The sequence below is a fragment of the Macrobrachium rosenbergii genome, chromosome 32 (assembly GCF_040412425.1).
Source record: "Macrobrachium rosenbergii isolate ZJJX-2024 chromosome 32, ASM4041242v1, whole genome shotgun sequence".
Taxonomy (NCBI): Eukaryota; Metazoa; Arthropoda; class Malacostraca; order Decapoda; family Palaemonidae; genus Macrobrachium; species Macrobrachium rosenbergii.
Window position 1 is genome coordinate 12331644 of NC_089772.1, and position 21730 is coordinate 12353373.

General features: G+C 38.6%; 2 protein-coding genes across 4 annotated transcripts in view; one reads left to right on the top strand and one right to left on the bottom strand.

Moving 5' to 3' along the window:
- The window catches only part of LOC136855697 (caspase Dronc-like), a 429110-nt gene that overhangs the window by 22769 nt on the left and 384611 nt on the right, over window positions 1-21730 (bottom strand). For both annotated transcript variants that reach the window (XM_067133013.1, XM_067133011.1), the window contains exon 4: window positions 15421-15619. In XM_067133013.1, the coding sequence (XP_066989114.1) occupies window positions 15421-15481 (61 nt within the window). In that variant the 5' untranslated portion in view covers window positions 15482-15619. The remainder of the gene's footprint in view (window positions 1-15420; window positions 15620-21730) is intronic.
- Window positions 1434-15688, top strand: LOC136855699 (phenoloxidase-activating factor 2-like). 2 transcript variants are annotated; one of them, XM_067133017.1, is made up of 9 exons: window positions 1434-1544; window positions 5724-5851; window positions 6767-6870; window positions 7232-7441; window positions 8788-8912; window positions 11101-11343; window positions 12809-13010; window positions 13904-14055; window positions 15487-15688. In XM_067133017.1, coding segments are annotated over exons 1-9 (1173 nt in total). In that variant the 5' UTR covers window positions 1434-1542; the 3' UTR covers window positions 15494-15688. The 2 variants fall into 2 exon arrangements, with proteins under 2 accessions (XP_066989118.1, XP_066989119.1); XM_067133018.1 differs by having other exon boundaries at window positions 11104-11343.

The window sequence follows — 21730 nt, forward strand, 5'->3', positions numbered from 1 at the left end:
GAGGCTTCCTACTTACTAATCGTAAGCAGGATGGAGAATAATGTATTCAAATAGCAACTGTTATTGACGCTGAATCTGTTACTCTGGTTACGTATGGCAACACCCTTGCTGTTGCCATATACGGTGCAAAAAAGGTAAAGCGACCATTTGTTTTAATAACCTAATTCATATGCTAGGTGCGCAAAACGTTTAGCTGATGTATTTTAGTTAATTCTGTATATATATATATATATATATATATATATATATATATATATATATATATATATATATATATATATACATGTATATATATGCAAATACGTGCATATATACGTATATGTACATATAAATACATATATATATCTAAATGTATACATAGATATATACGTATATATCTATCTATTTATCTATACTGTATATATATATATATATATATAGATTTTGGCAGAGTTCTGGACACTCATTGATGTCTTTTTTCTCTCTCTCTCTCTCTCTCTAATTACAAAATCTGATTGACAACTGTAAATTACAGGTCCCTAATTCATCGCTAAGGTCAACTTAAGGAAGTGACCCTTAATTTCCCTATACCCCTGGTTCGGGGAACGAAGGCTAGTCAGAGAGAGAGAGAGAGAGAGAGAGAGAGAGAGAGAGAGAGAGAGAGAGAGAGAGAGAGAGAGAGAGAGAGAGAATTTACGTTTGCTTTTACTCGACAGCAGGTGTCATGCCGTAACGTCAAGATTAGGGGTTACTTAGCAAAACAGTCCATTCATTCTTTTTCCAGACAGCATTAAATAGGTTAAGATGCTGAAAGTAGCCGACGTATCCATTCATTGCATTCTGACGAGATCTGAAGTAGACTTGCATATAAATTTCCAGTGCATCAGTAAGCAAACAGGCCCCACCACCGTCCCACGAAATCCAGTCGGCTCACGAGAAACCTATATACATGTTATCACTGCCCTCAAATGGAAAAACTGTAGTATCTGCAAAACTTTCGAAATTGAGATATGCCTCTTATTTGGCTCGTGAAACACTAATACACAAGTTACTGCAGTTTCAGAATGATTCTTCTGTGCTTTATTTAGGGGGTCCCACTTGCAGCATCTGCAAAATCAGCAGTAAGGCAAGGAAAACTACACAAGTTCCTGCAGTTTCAGAATGATTCTTCAATGCTTTCCACGAGTATTTAGGGGGGTCCCATTTGCAGTATCTGCAAAATCAGTAGTAAGGCAAGGAAAACTGCAGTATCTACCATTTTTCTCAGTTTTGTATTTTTGCAGATACTGCAGTCTTCTAATTTAGGGCAGACCTGAACTCGGCAGGAGCGAATGAAGGATTATTACGGTACGGGACAAGCGAGAAACAGAGGCATCTCCGAAAACTGCGAACTGGTAACCATAAATGGTTGCGTAAGATTGTAACCTGGAAGGTTTACTCATCTTTCCTACCTTCCCAGGTACCAGTTGAAGTCACTCGGGTTCGTTAGGTGTAAGGATTGCTGTGTTGTGGGACGCGATCGGAAAGGTTCGACGGATAAGGAGAGCATACAACGCCAGGAAGATGTAAGTCATGTTTCTATATCAGGAGCACTGTTATGTGTCATTGAGCGACTACGTCGTCAGAATGACCTTGAAGTGAATTAAGTGAAGTGAAACCAATTCGCTCTGGAAGTTACCCCGGTACAAAAACACACGCGCCAAAACTCGCGTATATAAGGCCTAAAGTCAAGAGTGTCTGTGAGTGTATAGATTCTTCCAGACTTTCAAAACACCGCGATCGGAAAGTGAATAAGCGGAAACAGGAGGATTCACAACAGTCAGCTGACAAGTTCATGTTGACGAGATATTATTCGGTGCCGAAGGTAACGCTAAACCCTCGATTCGTACGATGCTCTGCGTTGCTGATTTTCTTTCCTAGAGTTTTTTTTTATTAAGAGGTTTTCGTGGCTTTGACTTGAAGAAGCGTTTGTCTGTCATGTTTAGAAATCAAGGAAGTAAATATATATATATATATATATATATATATATATATATATATATATATATATATATATATATATATATATATATACACATATACATGTATGTGTGTGTATGTATACATATATACATGTATACATACAGACACACACACATACACATATATATATATATATATATATATATATATATATATATATATATATATATATATATATATATATATATATATAATGTTGAGGATACCTTATCCAGTGATTTATCAGAGAAACACAGAGAGAGAGAGAGAGAGAGAGAGAGAGAGAGAGAGAGAGAGAGAGAGAGAGAGACAGACAGACTGCATGCATACAAATGTACTTTAAAGAAACAGCTACCAAGTGACCTTCTGTTGCAACGAACGGACGAACATTTGTATCGTGGTAATCTGAATAACAGAATCTTCGTGTCTGTTATTTTCCATTTCTAGGATTCTAACAAGTCACTGATCTTATTTTCGAAAGAAGTTGCATTACTTTTCTCAATATATTTGCGCGCCACCGTATAATAAAGTCTCATCCCTTCGCAAATGAAAGGAAGATGTTTGTCATTTGGAAGATCTTCGAATTTGCGGTATGCGTTAACAGAAATATAGTAATGCGAAAGTTGATCATGATCATAATAGCGTTCCTTCAGCGCTGCGCAACCGAGAAAATAATAAACACGCGATAGCATTTGCCCCTAAACAAATACATAAAACGAGCGAGTACGTTCGGAGCGTTCCCAGGAGACGGGTAGTGTATACTCGCCGCCAGGTTGAATACCAAACAGGAATGGGGATTGCCTCGAGGGCCTTCAGTGTGTGTCGCCTGGACAGACGTCTCTTACTCAAGCTGGACTCAGAGTTCTCTCGCGTGGGTAGATTTTGTTGTTTATATTGCTATATGTTTATAGGTGATAATGACTTCGAGCTTGCCCAGGAGGGAAGAAAGCCAGTATGTGCAGTCTCTCTCTCTCTCTCTCTCTCTCTCTCTCTCTCTCTCTCTGTTTATCAGGCATCTCTGTGTTTCTCTGATAATTCTCTGCATAAGATATCCTCAACATTATGTGTGTGTGTGTGTATATATATATATATATATATATATATATATATATATATATATATATATATATATATATATATATACATACATACACACACACTTGTATGTATACATATATGAAGTGACTGAAACAGCAAGCAGACAAGAACGTAATTATGCAATCAATTAGGACTTTTCTCTTCAAAGCCTTCATTAAAGATATCGCAAGCACCACCAGGCTGACACCGTGAGTGATTGATCATGCAAGGCAAGGCGTCAGCGTAATGGGTAATAATCTTACGCTTTCAATAAGTATTGATGGCACGTGACTCTTATACGCAATGAATGTTTGGACCACGTATGTACACTGCCAATCAGTCTGATGCCGCAGTCTAGGCTGGGGGGACCTGGTACAGGTTAAGCCGTCGTCATTGAAGATGCGTTCGAAATCATGCGGTGCACTGTAGGCATTACTTAAGGTTCTTTGCAGCATGCCTTCCTTAGGCCCTTTGCTGTAACACCTTTCGTTCCTTTTACTGCACCTCCTTTCATATTCTCTGTCTTCCATCTTGCTTTCCAGCCTCTCCTAACAGTTGATTCATAGTGCAGCTGCGAGGTTTTCCTCCTGTTACACCTTTCAAACCTTTTACCGTCAATTTCCGTTTCAGCGCTGAATGACCTCATCGGTCCCAGTACTTGGCCTTTGGCCTAAATTCTATATTCAATTCAATTCATTAAATAAATTTCTCTTTTGTTCTTTTATAAATCAAGTCATTGCTTGTTTGACAATTCAGTCTCACCTGACAAAGATTGCTGTTGTACTCTGAGATGCATTGAGAGCCTACGGTAAAACGTGAGGGCTTTTGTTATTCTGATACTCTCATTAATCATTTCGTGTGACAATTCGTAGGATGTACTTGATTGAGTTTCTCTTACTCTTATTCCTCAGAATATGAAGAATTCATACAGAACAGGACAGACTGGGCAGTCATTTAATAGCAGAGCAATCTTTCACTGAATTGAATGCCCCAAATAGAGAGAGAGAGAGAGAGAGAGAGAGAGAGAGAGAGAGAGAGAGAGAGAGAGAGAGAGAGAGAGAGAGAGAACAAATGAGTAAAGATAAATGAACAAAAAGACAATTGTAATTTTACATAAACAACAATGAAAGTCACAAGAATGCAAAACTAGGGCATTTGTACACGGAGCTTCAAAGTACAGTATAGTATGAGAGCACCTATTAAATTTACGAGCGTCAGTATCAACAATGTTACCTTATACAATAAAAGTGACGAAAGATCGCTCATTCAGGATTTAAATGCTTGTGCTTCGCAAGTCAAATGTTGCACACACGATCTGCAAGTGCGGGCACCAAAGCTCTACCAGAAGTTCCGGATCTACAGCAGAAATATGTATGGGACCAGGTAAGGATTTCCGCCGACGGCGGACTAACTCCTAATGACTACTACTGGGGAGAAGATACCCACCACTTAGGTAATTTCGGCTGAGAGATGAGGACCCCGAGGCTGCCAGCCGAACAGGGAAACTGTTTCGACAAACGTCGATGGCATAATACCATTGTCTTTCTAAGAACAGGAAGCCGTACCAACAGTACCCATTTCTTCGGTGATACTGCCGTGCGTTCAGACCTATCGAGCGCAGCGTTGCGTTTGCAAAGCGAATCGCGAAACTGGAGTCCTGTTTAGGGCAGCAGCAACTCCTGTTTCACATCTGATAAGTTGTTGTTGCAAGATGAATTGCTTCATGTGCATGTAGCACTACGATGCATCTTACCCAGTAATCATGCCACAACCAAAGTAGGAAAAAATAGAAGTCCCAGAACACTCTGGAATAGCAAACATAATGGTTCAGTAAAAATGACGTGCATATTTTGTTATGACTGGTAGCCTAGTGTAAAATATTTTGCATATAGGCGATCTATCTTCAGGAACCTCTGTTGCGATGTGAAGTAAAACTCATAACTTGTGCACCCAGAAATCACCCTGATTATTGATTTTAAAAGTTCGTGAACGTCAGAATGCGGGCTGATATTACTGATAAGAAATATTCCCTTGGGGCTGTAAATAGGGCCTGGTCACACTTACTCGAGTAATGTAAATATTTAGAAGTGATCAATAAATAAAAACATATCACAAAGATATGAGTAATCATGAGAGAGCGGTAAAGGCGATAAGTAACAACTACATAGGAATCGAAGAATTGATTTCAAACTTTAACAAGTGAAAAATGCGCTGAAGTTTCTTCGGCGCAATCGAGTCTTCTGTACAGCCGCTACAGTGTATAATCAAGGCCACCGAAAATAGATCTATATTTCGGTGGTCTCGGTATAATGCTGTATGAGCCGCGGTGCATGAAACTTTAACCACGGCCCGGTGGTAGCCTATCCTATATCGTTGCCAGAAGCAGGATTATGGCTAACTTTAACCTTAAATAAAATAAAAACTACTGAGGCTATAGGGCTACAATTTGGTATGTTTGATGATTGGAGGGTGGATGATCAACATTACCAATTTGCAGCCCTCTAGCCTCAGTAGTTTTTAAAATCAGAGGGCGGACAGAAAAAGTGCGGACGGACAGACAAAGCCGGCACAATAGCTTCCTTTTCAGAAAGCTAAATTTGTCATTTAAAATCTAATTTTCTGAAAGCCTCTCGTGTTCCTTAATTAACCTCTAATTACCATTACAGGTCGTGGATTTTCGCTTTGGTTTTAGGCATGGTTGTAAGCTTTGTCCAGTGTCAAAGGAATTTTGGAACGTCAGACACACAAATCGTTAGTGAACACAAGCTGCCTTTCATAGCTGGACTGCAGTTTGGTAAGTTTATCAATAAATCAAAGTTTTATTTTTTATTTATTTTTACTGCTGTGACAAGTGACCGTGTATCTGTTGATACACGAAAGAAAGTAGTTTTAAGAGAATTCGGATTGAATTCCATATGTGTCCAATGACAAATAACAACAATTCACTGCCCATTTATCTTGAATGTGGATTATTTACCTACTCAGGGATTGTTACTTTTTCCCTCTCCTTTGGATGATATACAAATATATAATAAACCACCGTGGTGGCGAAGTGGTAAGGGTCTCGCCTACCAGTCAAGAGGACCGGGGTTCAAATCCCACCCCTCTCACTGGTGGCTTGGGTGGCATCATTGTATAAACCCGGTGGCCCGCCAACCTAGCGGTCTGAAAATTTGACGGTGAGTAGGAGAATAGGTACCAGCCCTCGGGCTCGGGGGTTAAACAGTGGGCCTAGCGACACAATGGCCACGTGCCTTAGGCATTGGGATCTGTCGCCCACTGGCTGATCAGCCAAAGAAACGAGATCAGCGCCTGCCCCATGTGCATTGCAGATGCCTAAGAGGGCTTTAACTTAACTTTAAATTTTTATAATATGATTACATTTAAGTATAAGCAGGAGAATCAGTATGGCAGTATACTCAGAAGTTAGCATTAGTGGGAACAAATCATGGAAGGTTTCTGGACAATGTTTATGCGTCTGTCTTCTTCCTCTAGCTTCAGTCTCTTAAATCCAGAAACTCTTCACGGAGACACGCGACAAAGACAGCCACAAGGAGTAAAATGACCTCAAGACATGACAAATTTTGTAGCATTAGGTGACAGTATATTAATTTTCTTTCGAATAAGTTAAATCAACTTTGGTGTACAAATGTGCTTTATGATCAGAAGCATAACACGAATTGCAAAACTCTGTTCTTATCATTTTCAGGAAGACCCAGCAATTCAAACTTGCCTTCTAACTGCTTCTGTCTACCTGTCAACCAGGCGTGTCCGTCTGTGCCATTATCTGTGCTTCTTAAGGTTTCAAGCAGTGTAAGTAATATTTCTTCGTATTGCCATATGTAAATTATACTCCGTGTTGTCCGGTCGCTAAGTTACAGTCAAGTTTTATCAGTTGGAAAGGGTTGAAAAGAAGTACTGTTTGTTGAAAAAGTTTAGTGGTATTAGGACGTTTGCTTTGAAGGTTGGTAATAGACAGGATTTTCATCATGCTGAAGGGTTTCCCACCCTCTCCTAACAATTATTTCAAAATGCAACTGCGAGGTTTTCCCCCTGTTACACCTCTCAAACCTGCCTACTCTCAATTTCCTTTCCAGCACTGAATGACCTCATAGGTTAGTGCATGGCCCTTGGCCTAAACTCTATATTCCACTACCCTTTTCACCCCGAACAGGACTCTGGGAGCACATGTGCGGATTCAGGGCAGAAACTGTGTTGTCCTCCTGGGTCTGAAAGTAGTCCTGCATCACCCTCCAGGCCAACCCAAGCAGTAGTCCCTAGCCCGGGTAGTGCACCTAATTTCAACTTTCGACCAAGCTCCGTCGGGACAGGAGGCTGCGGCATCTCTAGCCCAATTCCATACCGACAAGCAGACCTTGCTGAGGTGAGTGGCCGCATGTATTATCTCGAACCTGTGTTACTGAACACATACCAATGCAATATATATGTGTATATATATATATATATATATATATATATATATATATATATATATATATATATATATATATATATATATATATATATATATATATATATATATATATGTGTGTGTGTGTGTGTGTGTGTATATATATCTGATATATATGTATATATACTTATATACATGTATATATATATGTACTGTATATATATACAGTATATATATAATAATCTAAAATCTTTAAAAAGAAGCTTCTAATGTTCTTAAGTATATGCATTCTGCTAACCTTATTTTATTTTCAAAATCGCCTCTAAATAGGATTTTCAAGTCTTCAAAAATATACACGAACGTTACAGATCTTTTAGAAATGGTCCCTTACGGCTGTGAAAAAAAAAAGCCTTTAGAATAGGAAGACCGATAGTTTTAATAAAGAAATATGTAAAGTTAATAACCAAATCTGCGCATAGTCTTAGAATCTGCTTTTAGATATTCGAAATCTGTGGGATTCTTAGCAATGACTTTTTTTTATTTTATTTTTATTCAGTAGATGAAACCTATTCACATGGAACAAGCACACCAAAGGGGTCATTGACTTGAAATTCTATAAGCTTCCAAAGAATGTGTTGGTTTCAACCTCCCACCGCAGCAGACCCCACACCGCGGCAGTAACTGATCATGATACAGGGCCAGTGATTTTTCTTCGTCCTGGGGGTTCCGCGAACTCATGACATCTGAGTGGCATACCAAGACACTAACCACTTTACCAGCGACCAGTATAAAGGTTAAAAGGGATTTCAGCAAGCCTCTGACATGATTCATTTTCCGAATTGTGAAAAACCTTGTAAAAAGTTTTCAAAAATGTAGGTTAAACAGCAAGACAATACCGAGCTTTTAGCTTTCGGGGAAGTGAAAAAACTCATGCACCCTACACTTTTTGATGTTGAGAGAGAGAGAGAGAGAGAGAGAGAGAGAGAGAGAGAGAGAGAGAGAGAGAGAGAGAGAGAGAGATTCAGGAGAGAAAGAGAGACTGAGAGAGAGAGAGAGAAAGAGAGAGATTCAGGGACAGAAATAAAGAGACCGAGAGAGAGAGAGAGAGATTCAGGGGAAAAGAGAGAGAGAGAGAGAGAGAGAGAGAGAGAGAGAGAGAGAGAGAGAGAGAGAGAGAGAGAGAGTCCAAACAAAAAGATGGCTGTCTTACTCAACTGCTTGCAGGGTGCCTAGTAAAAAGTAAAACAATGTAGAGAAAATATTATGCTAACTTGTACATGTTTCCAGCCACCTGAGATTTTCCATTTTATGAAAATCAGGCAGATTTCGGCGAGTACCCCTGGATGGCTCTTGTCCTGGATTTAGACAACAACTACGTAGGTGGAGGAGCTCTGATCTCTCCCGAATGGGTCCTGACAGCTGCCCACGTAATCAACAGTGCGCAGTAAGTATGAGCTATCGTTTTTAAATACTTTTTTTTTTTGTATGTATGTATATATATTGTATATATTACATGATTGTAATCACTTTTGTACGTGATTCATTTATCGCACGTTACCACAGGTGAAAAATAGGAGACGGGGTGTAGGTCCTGACCGGTTTCGACTTTGTTTCCAAGCCATTGACGATTTATAAATATTTTCTGTTTTGCTCTTATTTATCACTAATATTTTATATACATGTATATGCCAACGTTATATAATATGTATGTATGTATATATACATATACTGTATATATGTGTGTACATACATACACACACACACACACATATATATATATATATATATATATATATATATATATATATATATATATATATATATATATATATATATATATATATATATTTAGAGGTGGGTGAACTGGTGGGTGGTAGGCTCCAGCAAACATAAGGCAAGCACTGCGCCACTCAGCCTTGGTGGCAGCGGGCTCGACCATTTACTTGTTTATCTTGTAAACAACATACACAGACACGTGGATATCACCAATCAAATTGCCCAAAGTCTCCGGTAAATGAGATAATAAGCAAATGAAAACAAGAAAAATAGCTACTATTTTCTAAGTAAAAAACCAGCTCACTCAAGGCGCCGTTGACTCTAGTTCACTCCGCCGATTTTCTAGGTTGTCATTTCGGCTTGATTAAACAGAGAGTAGTCTAACAGTTCAGTAGGGATTAGCTGTAGATATGGTGCTCCAATAGGGAAATCCGTGTTACAAGAAATACTAGAAATTATAAAGAAAATATTAAGAGAGAAGTTAATAATCGTTTCCCCTAAGAATATAGAATAAAGCGTGCTATAGGCACTACAATTAACCAGAAACATATACCAGTGATTTTTTATCACTTCCATCTGGGTTTACTGTAAAAAACCTTAGTAATTATTATTATATTATTATTATTGTTAGTGGGAGACCTTTCTGAGGGCAGTAGCACTGAAAATAAAATGGCTGTTTCTATGACATTTAATAGATATTATTGATGCAGATATGCTGAGGCCAATTCTCAATAAATCAGAGATGAAACCCCTTTCGTCTTGAAATCCAGTTTGCATGTAGGACTCTAGCAACTTGCCATCAATCAGCGTAAATCATTCAATCACTTCAACTCTCGATCCATGCATTGCCTCACTGTCGAATTCCTCAGTTCTAGAATCCTTTGATTCCTCACGCCGTTGGATTGTGGAGCGGTCTCCCTGAGGATGCTGTGGAATTAGAACTCGAAAGCTCAGGCGAAGGTGCATTTACATTTTATCTATTTATTTATTAATCTGTTAATTTATCTTTGTTTTCTTTCTGTATTTCATTTTATCTTCAGCAATTTCCTTCAAATGAACGTCATATTCTACAGAAGCTTGAATTTCAAGTCAATGTCCCCTGTAGGTTTGGTCCATATGAATAGGGTTCATCTCCTGAATAATAATAATAATAATAATAATAATAATAATAATAATAATAATAATAATAATAATAATAATAATAATGGCTGTTTCTACGGCATTCACATCAGGATCGAGCCCAGGCCTTTCAATTGAAAGGCAAGCGCGCTGCCCACTAGGCCATACAAGTCATAAAAGAAGTTGGAACCTGGGTTCGATCCTGACGTGAGTCTGAAATTTATCTGTGCTCCACACGTGATTGTGTGTTGATTATTTCTATCTTATTCACTCAGAAGGGATAATTCGAATTAAATGCTGTCAATTGGGTCATTGCTGAGTCGGGAGGTTGGGGAAAACACGCTGGTATGCAAGCAGTTGGCTTGCCCAGGTAATCCTTGGGTGTAGTTGCCCTCAGGTTCCAACTTCTTTTATGACTTGTATGGCCTAGCGGCCAGCGCCCTTGCCTTTCAATTGAAAGACCTGGGTTCGATCGTGATGTGAGTCTGAAATTTATATATATATATGTGTGTATATATATGTATATATATAAAAATAAAAAAAAATATATATATATATATATATATATATATATATATATATATATATATATATATATATATATATATATATATATATATGAGAGAGGCAGAGAGACAGAGACCTTCGATATCAGTGATCAAACGCTTGAGAGACGTTGAAACCGAACTGTCCTTCCAGCTGAATACAACTCATTACATCTGCGTCTTTCGCCACAGGAGAATGGGGACGAAAGTCAGGCTGGGTGATTACGACGTCGGAGCCCCCCAGGACCACCCGGAGATCCCCCACGTCGAAACGGTCGTCACCGACATCGTCATACACCCGAACTTCGACCGGAAGAGCCTCGTCAACGACGTGGCCCTGCTGAATTTTCGCCCCGTAGAGATTCAAGCGCTTCCCCACATAGGCACTGTCTGCCTCCCCGAGCCGGGCCAGCTGTTCTTCTCAAGCAGTGAAAAGTGAGGCGACCGTTGGTAACGATATAATAATAATAATAATAATAATAATAATAATAATAATAATAATAATAATAATAATAATAATAATAATAATAATAATAATGATATGGCTATTCACACTGGAAAACGCTTACTTTAAAATATATACTAAATGCTTTAATATAGCAGCCCTGCTTATTATTATTATTATTATTATTATTATTATTATTATTATTAGGAAAAAGACCTTCTTTAATACAGGTTTTGTTGAACAGACTGGCAGTTTCAGCAGCATTTATTCTATACAGTAAACGTCCAATTCGTCTTATCAGTTGCTTTTCTTGCGCTGGGAGAAAAGCAATTGATAAGACGAACTGAACGTTTACTATATAGAATAAATGGTGTTGAAACTGCCATTTTGTTTAACAAAACCTGTTTATTATTATTATTATTATTATTATTATTATTATTATTATAGAGACGACTCTATATAAACTGAATGCCGTAGAAACAGCCATTACTTTCAATAATAATAATAATAATAATAATAATAATAATAATAATAATAATAATAATAATAATAATAATAATAATAACCTTTATATCAGCTTAGGGCACATGTGAATTAGTCAAGTAGGGATGGTATATTAAAAGCGTTAATATATTCAAAAGCAAGAGTTTTCCAATATGAACAGCCATATTATTATTATTATTATTATTATTAGTATTATTGATAAAGACAACCTCTTCTCTGGGAACTGTGACCTGCGCACCTGTGATAAGCCAAGACAACACTATATCCACTAAGTCACAGGAGACGATAGTAGACCTAATGTATATATGTATAGTTTTGTACCTACAATGTACCTATATGTGCATAGTTTTAGTCAATCCACACCCCATCAGCAGTGAAGGGACGTGTTTAATTCTCGTCCCGATAGCAACTTCCATCTGTGACTGAACAGATAATTATTATTTATTCACTGGCTTGGCAAGTGGTTCAAACCCCAAACGAGAGGTTTTGTCCTTATTATATAATTCCAGGTAAAATTATCGATTATTATTATTATTATTATTGGAGAACCAAATTCACAGTTATGCATATGCACATATACTTAAAGATACATCTGTACGTAAGGCTTTCGGGAAACTTCGAAAAGTTTCCCCGAAAGCTCTCTGTACAGATTTATCTTTAAATAACTGTACAGATAAATAACTGTGGATTCGTTTCGCCATTTTGAGACTCATGCTACTACGAGTATTTTTTAAAATTATTATTATTATTATTGTCGCTAGATAGCAAAATGCCATTAATTTTGTGTTATAATCTATCAAAAAAAAAAAAAAAAAAACATTCGGGATCATCCTCCTCTCATGACAAGTACGACTGACAACGAGAGATGAGAAGCCTTGCTACATTAAGACGACGAAATTACAGCCAATCACGTTACGAGGAGCAAGAATAACAGCCTTCATTGCTTTACAGCTGCTGGGTCACGGGCTGGGGCAAAGACAAATTCTCGGAGGACGGGTCATACCAGTTCATCATGAAGGAGGTAGACGTGCCCATGATTGATCCTTTCGTGTGCGAGGCTCGGCTCCAGAGGACACGCCTCGGCCCCACCTTCAATTTGAATTCGAAGGCCTTCGTCTGCGCGGGAGGCGTCCCGGGGAAAGATGCCTGTACTGTGAGTGGTTTTCAGAAGAAGCTTCCCCTTAGGGGTGCACTGTAGGCATTGCTTAAGGTTCTTTGCAGCGTGCCCCCTTTCGTTCCTTTTACTGTACCTCCGTTCGTATTCTCTTTCTTCGAATATAGAGCTTAGGCCAAAGGCCAAGCCCTGGGACCTATGAGGTCATTCAGCGCTGAAACGGCAATTGACAGTAAAAGGTTTGAAAGGTGTAACAGGAGGTCAGGAGAGGATGATAGCAAATGGAAGAAAGATAATATGAATGGAGGTACTGCAAAAAGAATGAAAGGGGTTGCAGCTATAGGGACCGAAGGGACGCTGCAAAGAACCTTTAGTAATGCCTACAGTGCACCAACATACTATTTAAAAACGCAAAACAACTGGTTCTAAATTTTACAATGTGTCTCTTGCTATTCTAATCTAATGAAATATCAACCAGAAAAAATTCATTATGTACTTGAGTCATGGTATATATACCTAGTTAAGCTTCACATCATAGCGGCTATTACCATTATCTTAGATATCATATTTTCCCAGTTTTGCGAAGTTTCCAATTACTGCAGCCAAAGAGAAGAGATTTAGAGCGTATTCATTGTTGCAGTCCGTTCAACAATCTGTTACTTGACCCACTGCAGTGCCCTAAAATGGAAGACTGCAGTAAATGGTAGATACTGTAGTTTCCCGTCCCTTAATACTGATTTTGCAGATACTGCAAACAGGACCCCCTAAATACTCGTGGAAAGCATTGGAGAATCATTCTGAAACTGCAGTAACTTTCGTATTAGTGTTTCACGAGCCCCACAGGTGGCATATCTCAGTTTCGAAAATTCTGCAGATAATGCAGTTTTCCAATTTAGGGCAGTGCGGTTACCTTAATATTTGGACCCCCCCAGGGAGACGGAGGCTCGCCGCTCGTGTGCCGGACGAGCAGAGGCTGGACAGTGACAGGTTTAGTGGCCTGGGGCATCAGGTGCGCCGAGGCAGAGGTCCCAGGGGTTTACGTCAACGTGGCAAATTACGTGAACTTCATTCGTCAGTATGTTAGGTAAGACCAGGGTCCTCCTGCCTGCGATGAGCCCTTGTGACGTCATTGTCTGGCCGACCTGTCTCAGTGGGTCCTGGGTAAGACTCTCTCGTCTGAGAGGTATCCTGGGCACCTTATGAAGAAGCCCTCTAATGCTTGGGCTATCTTGGGTATCTTTTGAAAATGGTTCATGTATCTGGTAGAGGGTTTTGAATGTCGGTATTTGTAGAGACTATGAAATATTCATACACACTTATATAAGGAGCGCTATCTTGTCCGTATGACGGCAAGGGGCTGCATGCAAAAGGAATGTTACATTTTTCTAATCAAATTTTGCTTGAGACCAAAGATCATTGTCAGTCTTTTCTTTTCTTGTTGGAAATATCCTGCGAAGGAAGTAGATCTCACCAGCCTCAACAAGATGAATATATTTTCTCTCAGCTGATTTTGACGGGAAAGTTTATTTCACAGATGATACATGATACACGTGATACGTCAAATTAACGGGAATCACTGAAACAAAGGGTATTGCTGGCACTTCATATATAGTACTTCTGTCGCATTGTCCTTGGTAACTTTGATTATTGGAAGACTGAATAGTATATTGTCTGTCGTGTTTTTTGCTATGGAGAGAAGTATGAAGTTGCCAGCAGCACCTTTTTTTCAGTGATTCCCGTTAATATGACATATCACTTGCATTGTATCATCTGTGTAATAAAGTTTTCCGTCGATGTCAGCTGAGAAAATATAGGCCTTAAGCGAAATTTGATTAGGAAAATTTAAGATTAGTTTTGCATACAGCCCCTTAATTGCCGTCATACTGACAAGATAATGCCCATTATATATAAAATGCCCTGTCTCACTGATAAAAAAAAAAAAGTTCCAAGGAAAAAAAGTAAAAAATGCGCCGAAGTCTCTTTGGCGCAATCGAGTTTTCTGTACACTGTATAATCAAATCCACCGAAAACAGATCTATCTTTCGGTGGTCTCGGTATAATATTGTATGAACCGCGGTCCATGAAACTTTAACCACGGCCCGGTGGTGGCCTGACCTGTATCGTTGCCAGACGCACCATCATGGCTAACTTTAACCTTGAATAAAATAAAAACTATAGAGGCTAGAGGGCTGCAATTTGGTATGTTTGATGATTGGAGGGTGGATGATCAACATACCAATTTGCAGCCCTCTAGCCTCAGTAGTTTTTAAGATCTGAGGGCGGACAGAAAAAGCGCGGACGGACAGACAAAGCCGGCACAATAGTTTTCTTTTACAGAAAACTATAAAATGACCAAAATCTTATTTCTCTAACTTGACAAGGACTATTTATCCCTGCAGTAATTCACAAGTAAAAGGGTATACAACTTTGGGAAAACATCAGCACTTACTCTTGTCTCCCATGCAGGGGTGAACACATTTTCGATTCTTAATTTGTCCCCCCCCCCACATTGCAGAGTCTAGAACCGAGGACTGTCTGCGGTTCACAGGAGGCGGAGAACTCAGGAAGCATTGATTTGAAGCTCTGTCTTGACTGCATGCGCAGGATTTGCGAAGCTTCGATGCTCACGGGACCTCACCAGTCGATCTCTGCCAAACGAAATAAAAAAAAAATAACAATAAAAAATAAAAAAGTAAATAAAAAATTAAAAAAATTCATATGGTAGTATTAACGACCTCTCAGGGGATGCTTATCTTGTAAATACTCTTGTGAGAAGTGCTTTTCAAATATTCTTGACCATTTTTAAAAATCCGGATTTTCATGTGACAACGTTTACAGTGTATTGGTACGTATTCCTTAATTCAAATTTTCCATCTCTGTAATTCTTTTAAGTTTTGAAAATGCCAAAAGCACGTGTAGCAAGACGTTACAAGCAAAATGCCATGGCTGTGACTCTTGTTTAAGTATTTATCTTGGCTGGAATTTCCGAGAGAAACCTCTGTCACGTTTTCGAATCGTGAGAAAGCTTGTGTCATTATTACAATCTTTCTAAAACATTAAGACATTTTCCAAGATATTTAACAATTATTACATGCTTTTAAACCTCAGACGAAGGCCCAGGACCTTAAAACTTGCATGGAAAGCATATGGGTCTTTTTCAAGTGGAGAAATTTTTCATCTAATTCAAAACATCCATTGCTCTTTATTTTTCTTTTATGATGGGCAAATCAAGCTTTTGTGTTAAAAAAAACTGCCTGAACGCTTCGAAAAACCTGTTTAACTGTATCTCTGCCATTCAGGATCCTATGTACAATGGGAATAAGGTCGATTTTCCAACTGAAAGTCGCTTGACGATGTTTTCTTATAACTCTTTAAGAAACCTTGAGACGTTTATTTCTTTAGAATAAATGCAAGTTGTCTTGTGTTGTGCTTTAAAGGATTAATAATGTATTATATTCAGGAAGCACATATTCATTACTGAAATATATAAATAATTTTGTTATAGTTAAGCAATTAATCGATCAAAATAAAAAATAAAAAAATAGCGTGAAGGTGATAGGACCTCTAGTTTACTTTGGTTTACCTGGTAAATAATCGGGAAGTTTGGCATTAAAGAAAACGGTCCTTTTTAAACCTTTAGAGCACAGACTGAACAAAATTGATCTGCAACGTTTCACTGTGAGAAATTCTCCATCTGTTTTCCAGCCATTTGTTTCCCTATAGGAACCCTTTAGTCTGTTGCATATGGATGGATTAATGTTATTTCAAGTCTGTAATGTTTTTATGGTAATAGTTATTGAATTAAATCAGCAAAACAAGCGCAATGATAAAGAATACCACCATTGCTCCACACCCCACCCCGAACCCCATGCATACACACACACACACACAAAAGGTTCTGAGAATCTTTACTAGTTCACAGAAGAGGTTGCGCGGTCTAGAGTATTTTCAGAAGGCGCCACTGCTGCATCACTAATTAGATATTTGTCTAATACATCTGCAAATGTGTAGCCTCGTCGCACAAAGATCAAAAGTTCCCGACGAAAAGAATTAGGGAACAGTGGGCAAGAAGGCCCTTCTAAAAAGACAGGTCTACCGTACCTTCAGTATCGCAGATATTGATTCGAATCAGATTCTGTTAGAAAGATTGGTTAATGGACTGTTGATACTGAAAAGCCTATGTATGTGGAAATATAAATTACAGAAGAGTAAAACGTGGAGATTTAATTCCATATCTGGGGCAAAAGTCCCACGAGCGGGAGTTTTTTTTTTTTTTTTTTACTATAATTGAAGTATTTTGTGGTGCATTATCACAACCATTAATAAAGGTGCACATACTTCATATGACCATTTTTTTTTTATCTTTCCTACACAGTGACCCCCAAGGGTTTTCAGGGTATTTTTCTAGGACTAAAATTTCCTGTGGGGTCATTATCTTTATGATATTTACAGTCTTCTGTTTAGGTTTTAACGGCCATCCCCAACGGGGTTGTACTAAACACGCCGCAAAGGTGGATACATACCGGGTTAAAACCCTCGGGAGTCACTATCTAGGAAAGATTTTTTTTACGTAATGTTCCTTGTTTCCATTTATTTTCGTTCCCAGCACACTAGACTATAGGCCATTCTTGATCACTAGAGGAAACTGTGGTTGGATGACCTTTTTTTTTCACTAACATACATGTAGACATAATATTGTCAAGCTGTTGATTTTCGTAGGGTGGTTGAGTGTGACCTCAGCTTTTTGCGCTTCCAGTATCGTAAGTAGCTTCGTTTTTGGTGGATGTTCCATGTTGTAACTCTGGTTGGTAAGGAACCGATGGATCATAAATCTATGCCGTTCCTTTATTAGTAGCAAGCATCTATCTTCTGCTGACTGTATTGCAGAGAAGTCCTCACCAACAGTAACTGTTTTTCATGAAATCAATGGCAAATATTTTTCTTACATCATATTGCGTAATACGCTTTACAATACATACAGGCATCGGATCTTTCCTAGATAGTGACACCCAGCAAAGTTCGGTGGTCGGGTCATTATCTAGGACTGATATTTCTTGGGGGTCATTATCTTTATGATATTTACAGTCTTTTGTTTATGTTTTTACAGTCATCCCAAATGGGCTTGTACTAAACACGCCGCAAAGGTGGATAAATACCGGGTTAAAACTTTTGGGGGTCACTATTTAGGAAAGATCCCAGGCATCCAGTAACCTAGTGTTCTACTGTAGACAGCCTTTCACGTCACAAACTGATACATCAAAAAGTTCTAAATTCTTAATACGACGAGGGGTAAGATTATCAAAATAATGCCCCTCTTTCTTTTAGAGTCACTGGCACAAAATTTTGCGTCTGTCGTGACCATCTAGAATTATAAAACGCTTTCTTCTCGAGTCTGCTTTGTTAATGTAATCGAGGATGTCGCCATTCGCGGAAACAGCCAGCATCTGGGTATTCATTACTGGTGTATCTTGAAATTGATTCAGATATTCTGTCATTCACAAGAAGTGGAGTTATTCCTTTCGCGGCAAATGCGGGCAATCGGGGAAGACATACCTCAGCTGCATTCATTACACGAAGAACAGATGTTATCCACATAATTTCGTTGCTAATTTTACGTCCAATCGATTTTTTTTTTAACTTTAGTTGCCACAATATTAACAGGATTAGATGTATTCGTTATTCCCATCTCATCCATATTTGCTTTCGCGTAATACGTCACCGTAGACCTTGGAAAAGGTTGCGACCTGCAGAGGATTAAATTCTGTAGCTCTTGACATACCCGTGGTCTTGTTTCATTACTCATAGCTAGGCATGAGACCTGACCACTATAATCCTTTCCGGTCTTCTTTAAGGTCTTACAAAATTGGTAATGGACCTCATGTTTCTCAGCAACATCAAAAGCAAGGCATCAAAAGCTGTGAGGTCGAAAAGCCCTTTTTGTTCCTTGGGTAAGACTCACTGTCTCATCAATTGCAGTTTATCGTCACGAATTGTTTATTGGAACTGGAACATCAAATTTAGGCCAAAAGCCAAGCACTGGGACCTATGGGGTCACTCAGCGCTGAAATGGGAATCGAGAGTAGAAAGTTCTGAAAGGTGTAACAGGAGGAAAACCTCAAAGCAGTTGCACTAAGAAAGAACTGTTATAGGGGGTGGAAAGTCAGATGGAAGAAAGAGAATATGAACGGAGGTATAGTAAAAGAAATGAAAGAGGTAGGTTGCAGCTGGGGGCGCCGAAGGGACGCTGCAAAGACACTTGAGTAATGCCTACAGTGCACCACGCCAGGAATCCCGTAAAGCAATGGATCAATAGGAAGCACTTATTGCTTTCCTTTTCATAATCGAGCGGCATCAGAATAAAAATGGTCGACGATAATATATATCTGTTTTATGAATAAATAACGAGCGTAATGTTATATATCAGGAATATAGAAAACCACGCATATTTGTAAAAATTATTATTATTATTATTATTATTATTATTTCGGTAGATAAAACCCATTCACACGGAACAAGCGCACCAAAGGGGCCAGTGACTTGAAATTCGAGCTTCCAAAGAATGTTGATTACAACCTCCCACCGCAGCAGACCCCCACACACTGCAGCAGTAACTGATCATGATACAGAACCAGTGATTTTTCATCGCCCTGGGGGAGACGCGAACCCTCCGCGACACCTGAATTTTCGTATATTTCGGTCAGGTTACGGTTTTTTTTTTTTTAGTTTTCTGATAAGAAAACCATTGTGCCGGCTTTGTCTGTCCGTCCGCACTTTTTCTGTCCGCCCTCAGATCTTAAAGACTACTGAGGCTAGAGGGCTAGACCAGCGGACCAGCTAAGTTAGTTCCTACCAGAAACTGTCCCGCCCAGAAAAAATGCGTAAATTTATTTAGAAAAATCGCGGCATCAAAATGTTAACAGGTTCTATAATCATTAGTTGTTGATTTTGTCCATTACTACAAACGCCAGTAACGATATTATAATAAAGAAATACGTCATTAAAACTTCGTATATGTTTGTTTTCAAAATTAAGTTCAATGTCTGCATTACGTACTACCGATCATTTAATTTCATTCTTAAAACTTCAGTCATAATCCACACTGCGGTTATTTTCTGTCTCTCTTAACCCTGGCTACTTCCAGGGCTTCTTCTTCTTCTTCTTCTTCTTCTTCTTACAGAATAAGGTGGCTTTATGCCAGCACTGGCTCTTGCTGCTAAAACATTTTTGGCATCGCTCCCGAGCCCGTTTCTCTAAGGAACTCGGCTGGTGAAATATTCTGTGAAAATTCCGTAGACTTTATCACCTTTCCCGATTCAGACTTGCAGATTCATCCAACATAAACATTTCTAGCAAATTTGCAAATCGTCGACGAACCTGATGTTAAATGTGGACGATTTTTCTTGTTACTTTTACTTATTCAAATGGAAATTATTAAGAAATGAATATATGCCTTAGGATAATCAAACATGTTCACATCAAGTCTTTGACTTTTATCGACCAAATCCAGATAATAAACTTTGGTAAAGAAAGGAAAAAAATTATATCTATATAAACTGAATAAACATTATAAAGCAAACTTACGACAGTATTAAAAAACTATTATGCTGGATATTAGTTAAACATAACTGAAAAGATCAAAGCAATAGAAATGTCATCAACGAGCAACCATGCAATCAGAATGAAATATTGGACAGAAGACTTAAATGAAATCACAGAACTCTACCATTCCGTCAAAGAACAAGTAAGAAATGCGACGAAGTTTCTTGGGCGCAATCGAGTTTTCTGCACAGCCGCTACAGCGTATAATCAAGGACACTGAAAATAGATTTATCTTTCGCTGGTCTCGGTATAATGCTGTATGAGCCGCGGCCCATGAAACTTTAACCACTTCCCGGTGGTGGCCTTTCCTATATTGTTGCCAGAAGCACGATTATGGCTAACTTTAACCTTAAATAAAATTTTAAAAACTACCGAGGCTAGAGGGCTGCAATCTGGTATGTTTAATGATTGGAAGGTGGGTGATCAAGATACCAATTTGCAGCCCTCTAGCCTCAGAAGTTTTTAAGATCTGAGGACGGACGGAAAAAGTGTAGACAGGAAAAAATAAATTCCTCTAAAAAACTCGTAACACGGCTGAAAAATATGTAGAAGGCCACGAAAACCTCCGATGAATCAAAGTGAAATGATAGCCTTCGGATCCGCTAAGTCTTGCATTTCCTCCGACCAGCCCAAATAAAGTGATGATGTTGGTGCAATAATAAGGAGGGATGTGAACAAGTTTTTTCACAGTGGTGTTTGTGTGTGTGCGTGTGTGTGTGTGTGTGTTTGTGGCTGTGTGTATACGTGTGTGTGTGTGTGTGTGTGTGCGTGCGAGCGTTTATTTTGAAAGGGAGAAGATAATCTTTCCTTAGTAAAGTTAACTATTTGAATTTTGATTAATTTTCGGTGATGTTTAATCTCACTTTTTTTTATGCGGCCTATATCAAGGAACAATTATTAAGGAACAATTCAAATATGAATGAAGGAAGGCAAAGTATCAAATGTCTGGAAAGTGCTGTCTGTTACAAACTACGTTTGAAGTTACTTGAAGAATGACGACGACAAAATGAGCCATCGCACATAATTGCAGCTAATTCCCCAAGAACGGAACAATTATGGGACATTAATGATTCAGGTATTGGGTTCTTCTAAGTATATTCATCCGTAGTAATGCATACATACATACATACATAATACATACATACTTAAACACCATGGCT

Bases quoted from the DNA above. Each gene is read 5' to 3' on its own strand.
- LOC136855699 (XM_067133017.1), top strand. The intron at 6,871-7,231 runs GTAAGTAATATT...CACCCCGAACAG, and splicing joins TTCTTAAGGTTTCAAGCAGT to GACTCTGGGAGCACATGTGC. The intron at 7,442-8,787 runs GTGAGTGGCCGC...TATGAAAATCAG, and splicing joins GACAAGCAGACCTTGCTGAG to GCAGATTTCGGCGAGTACCC.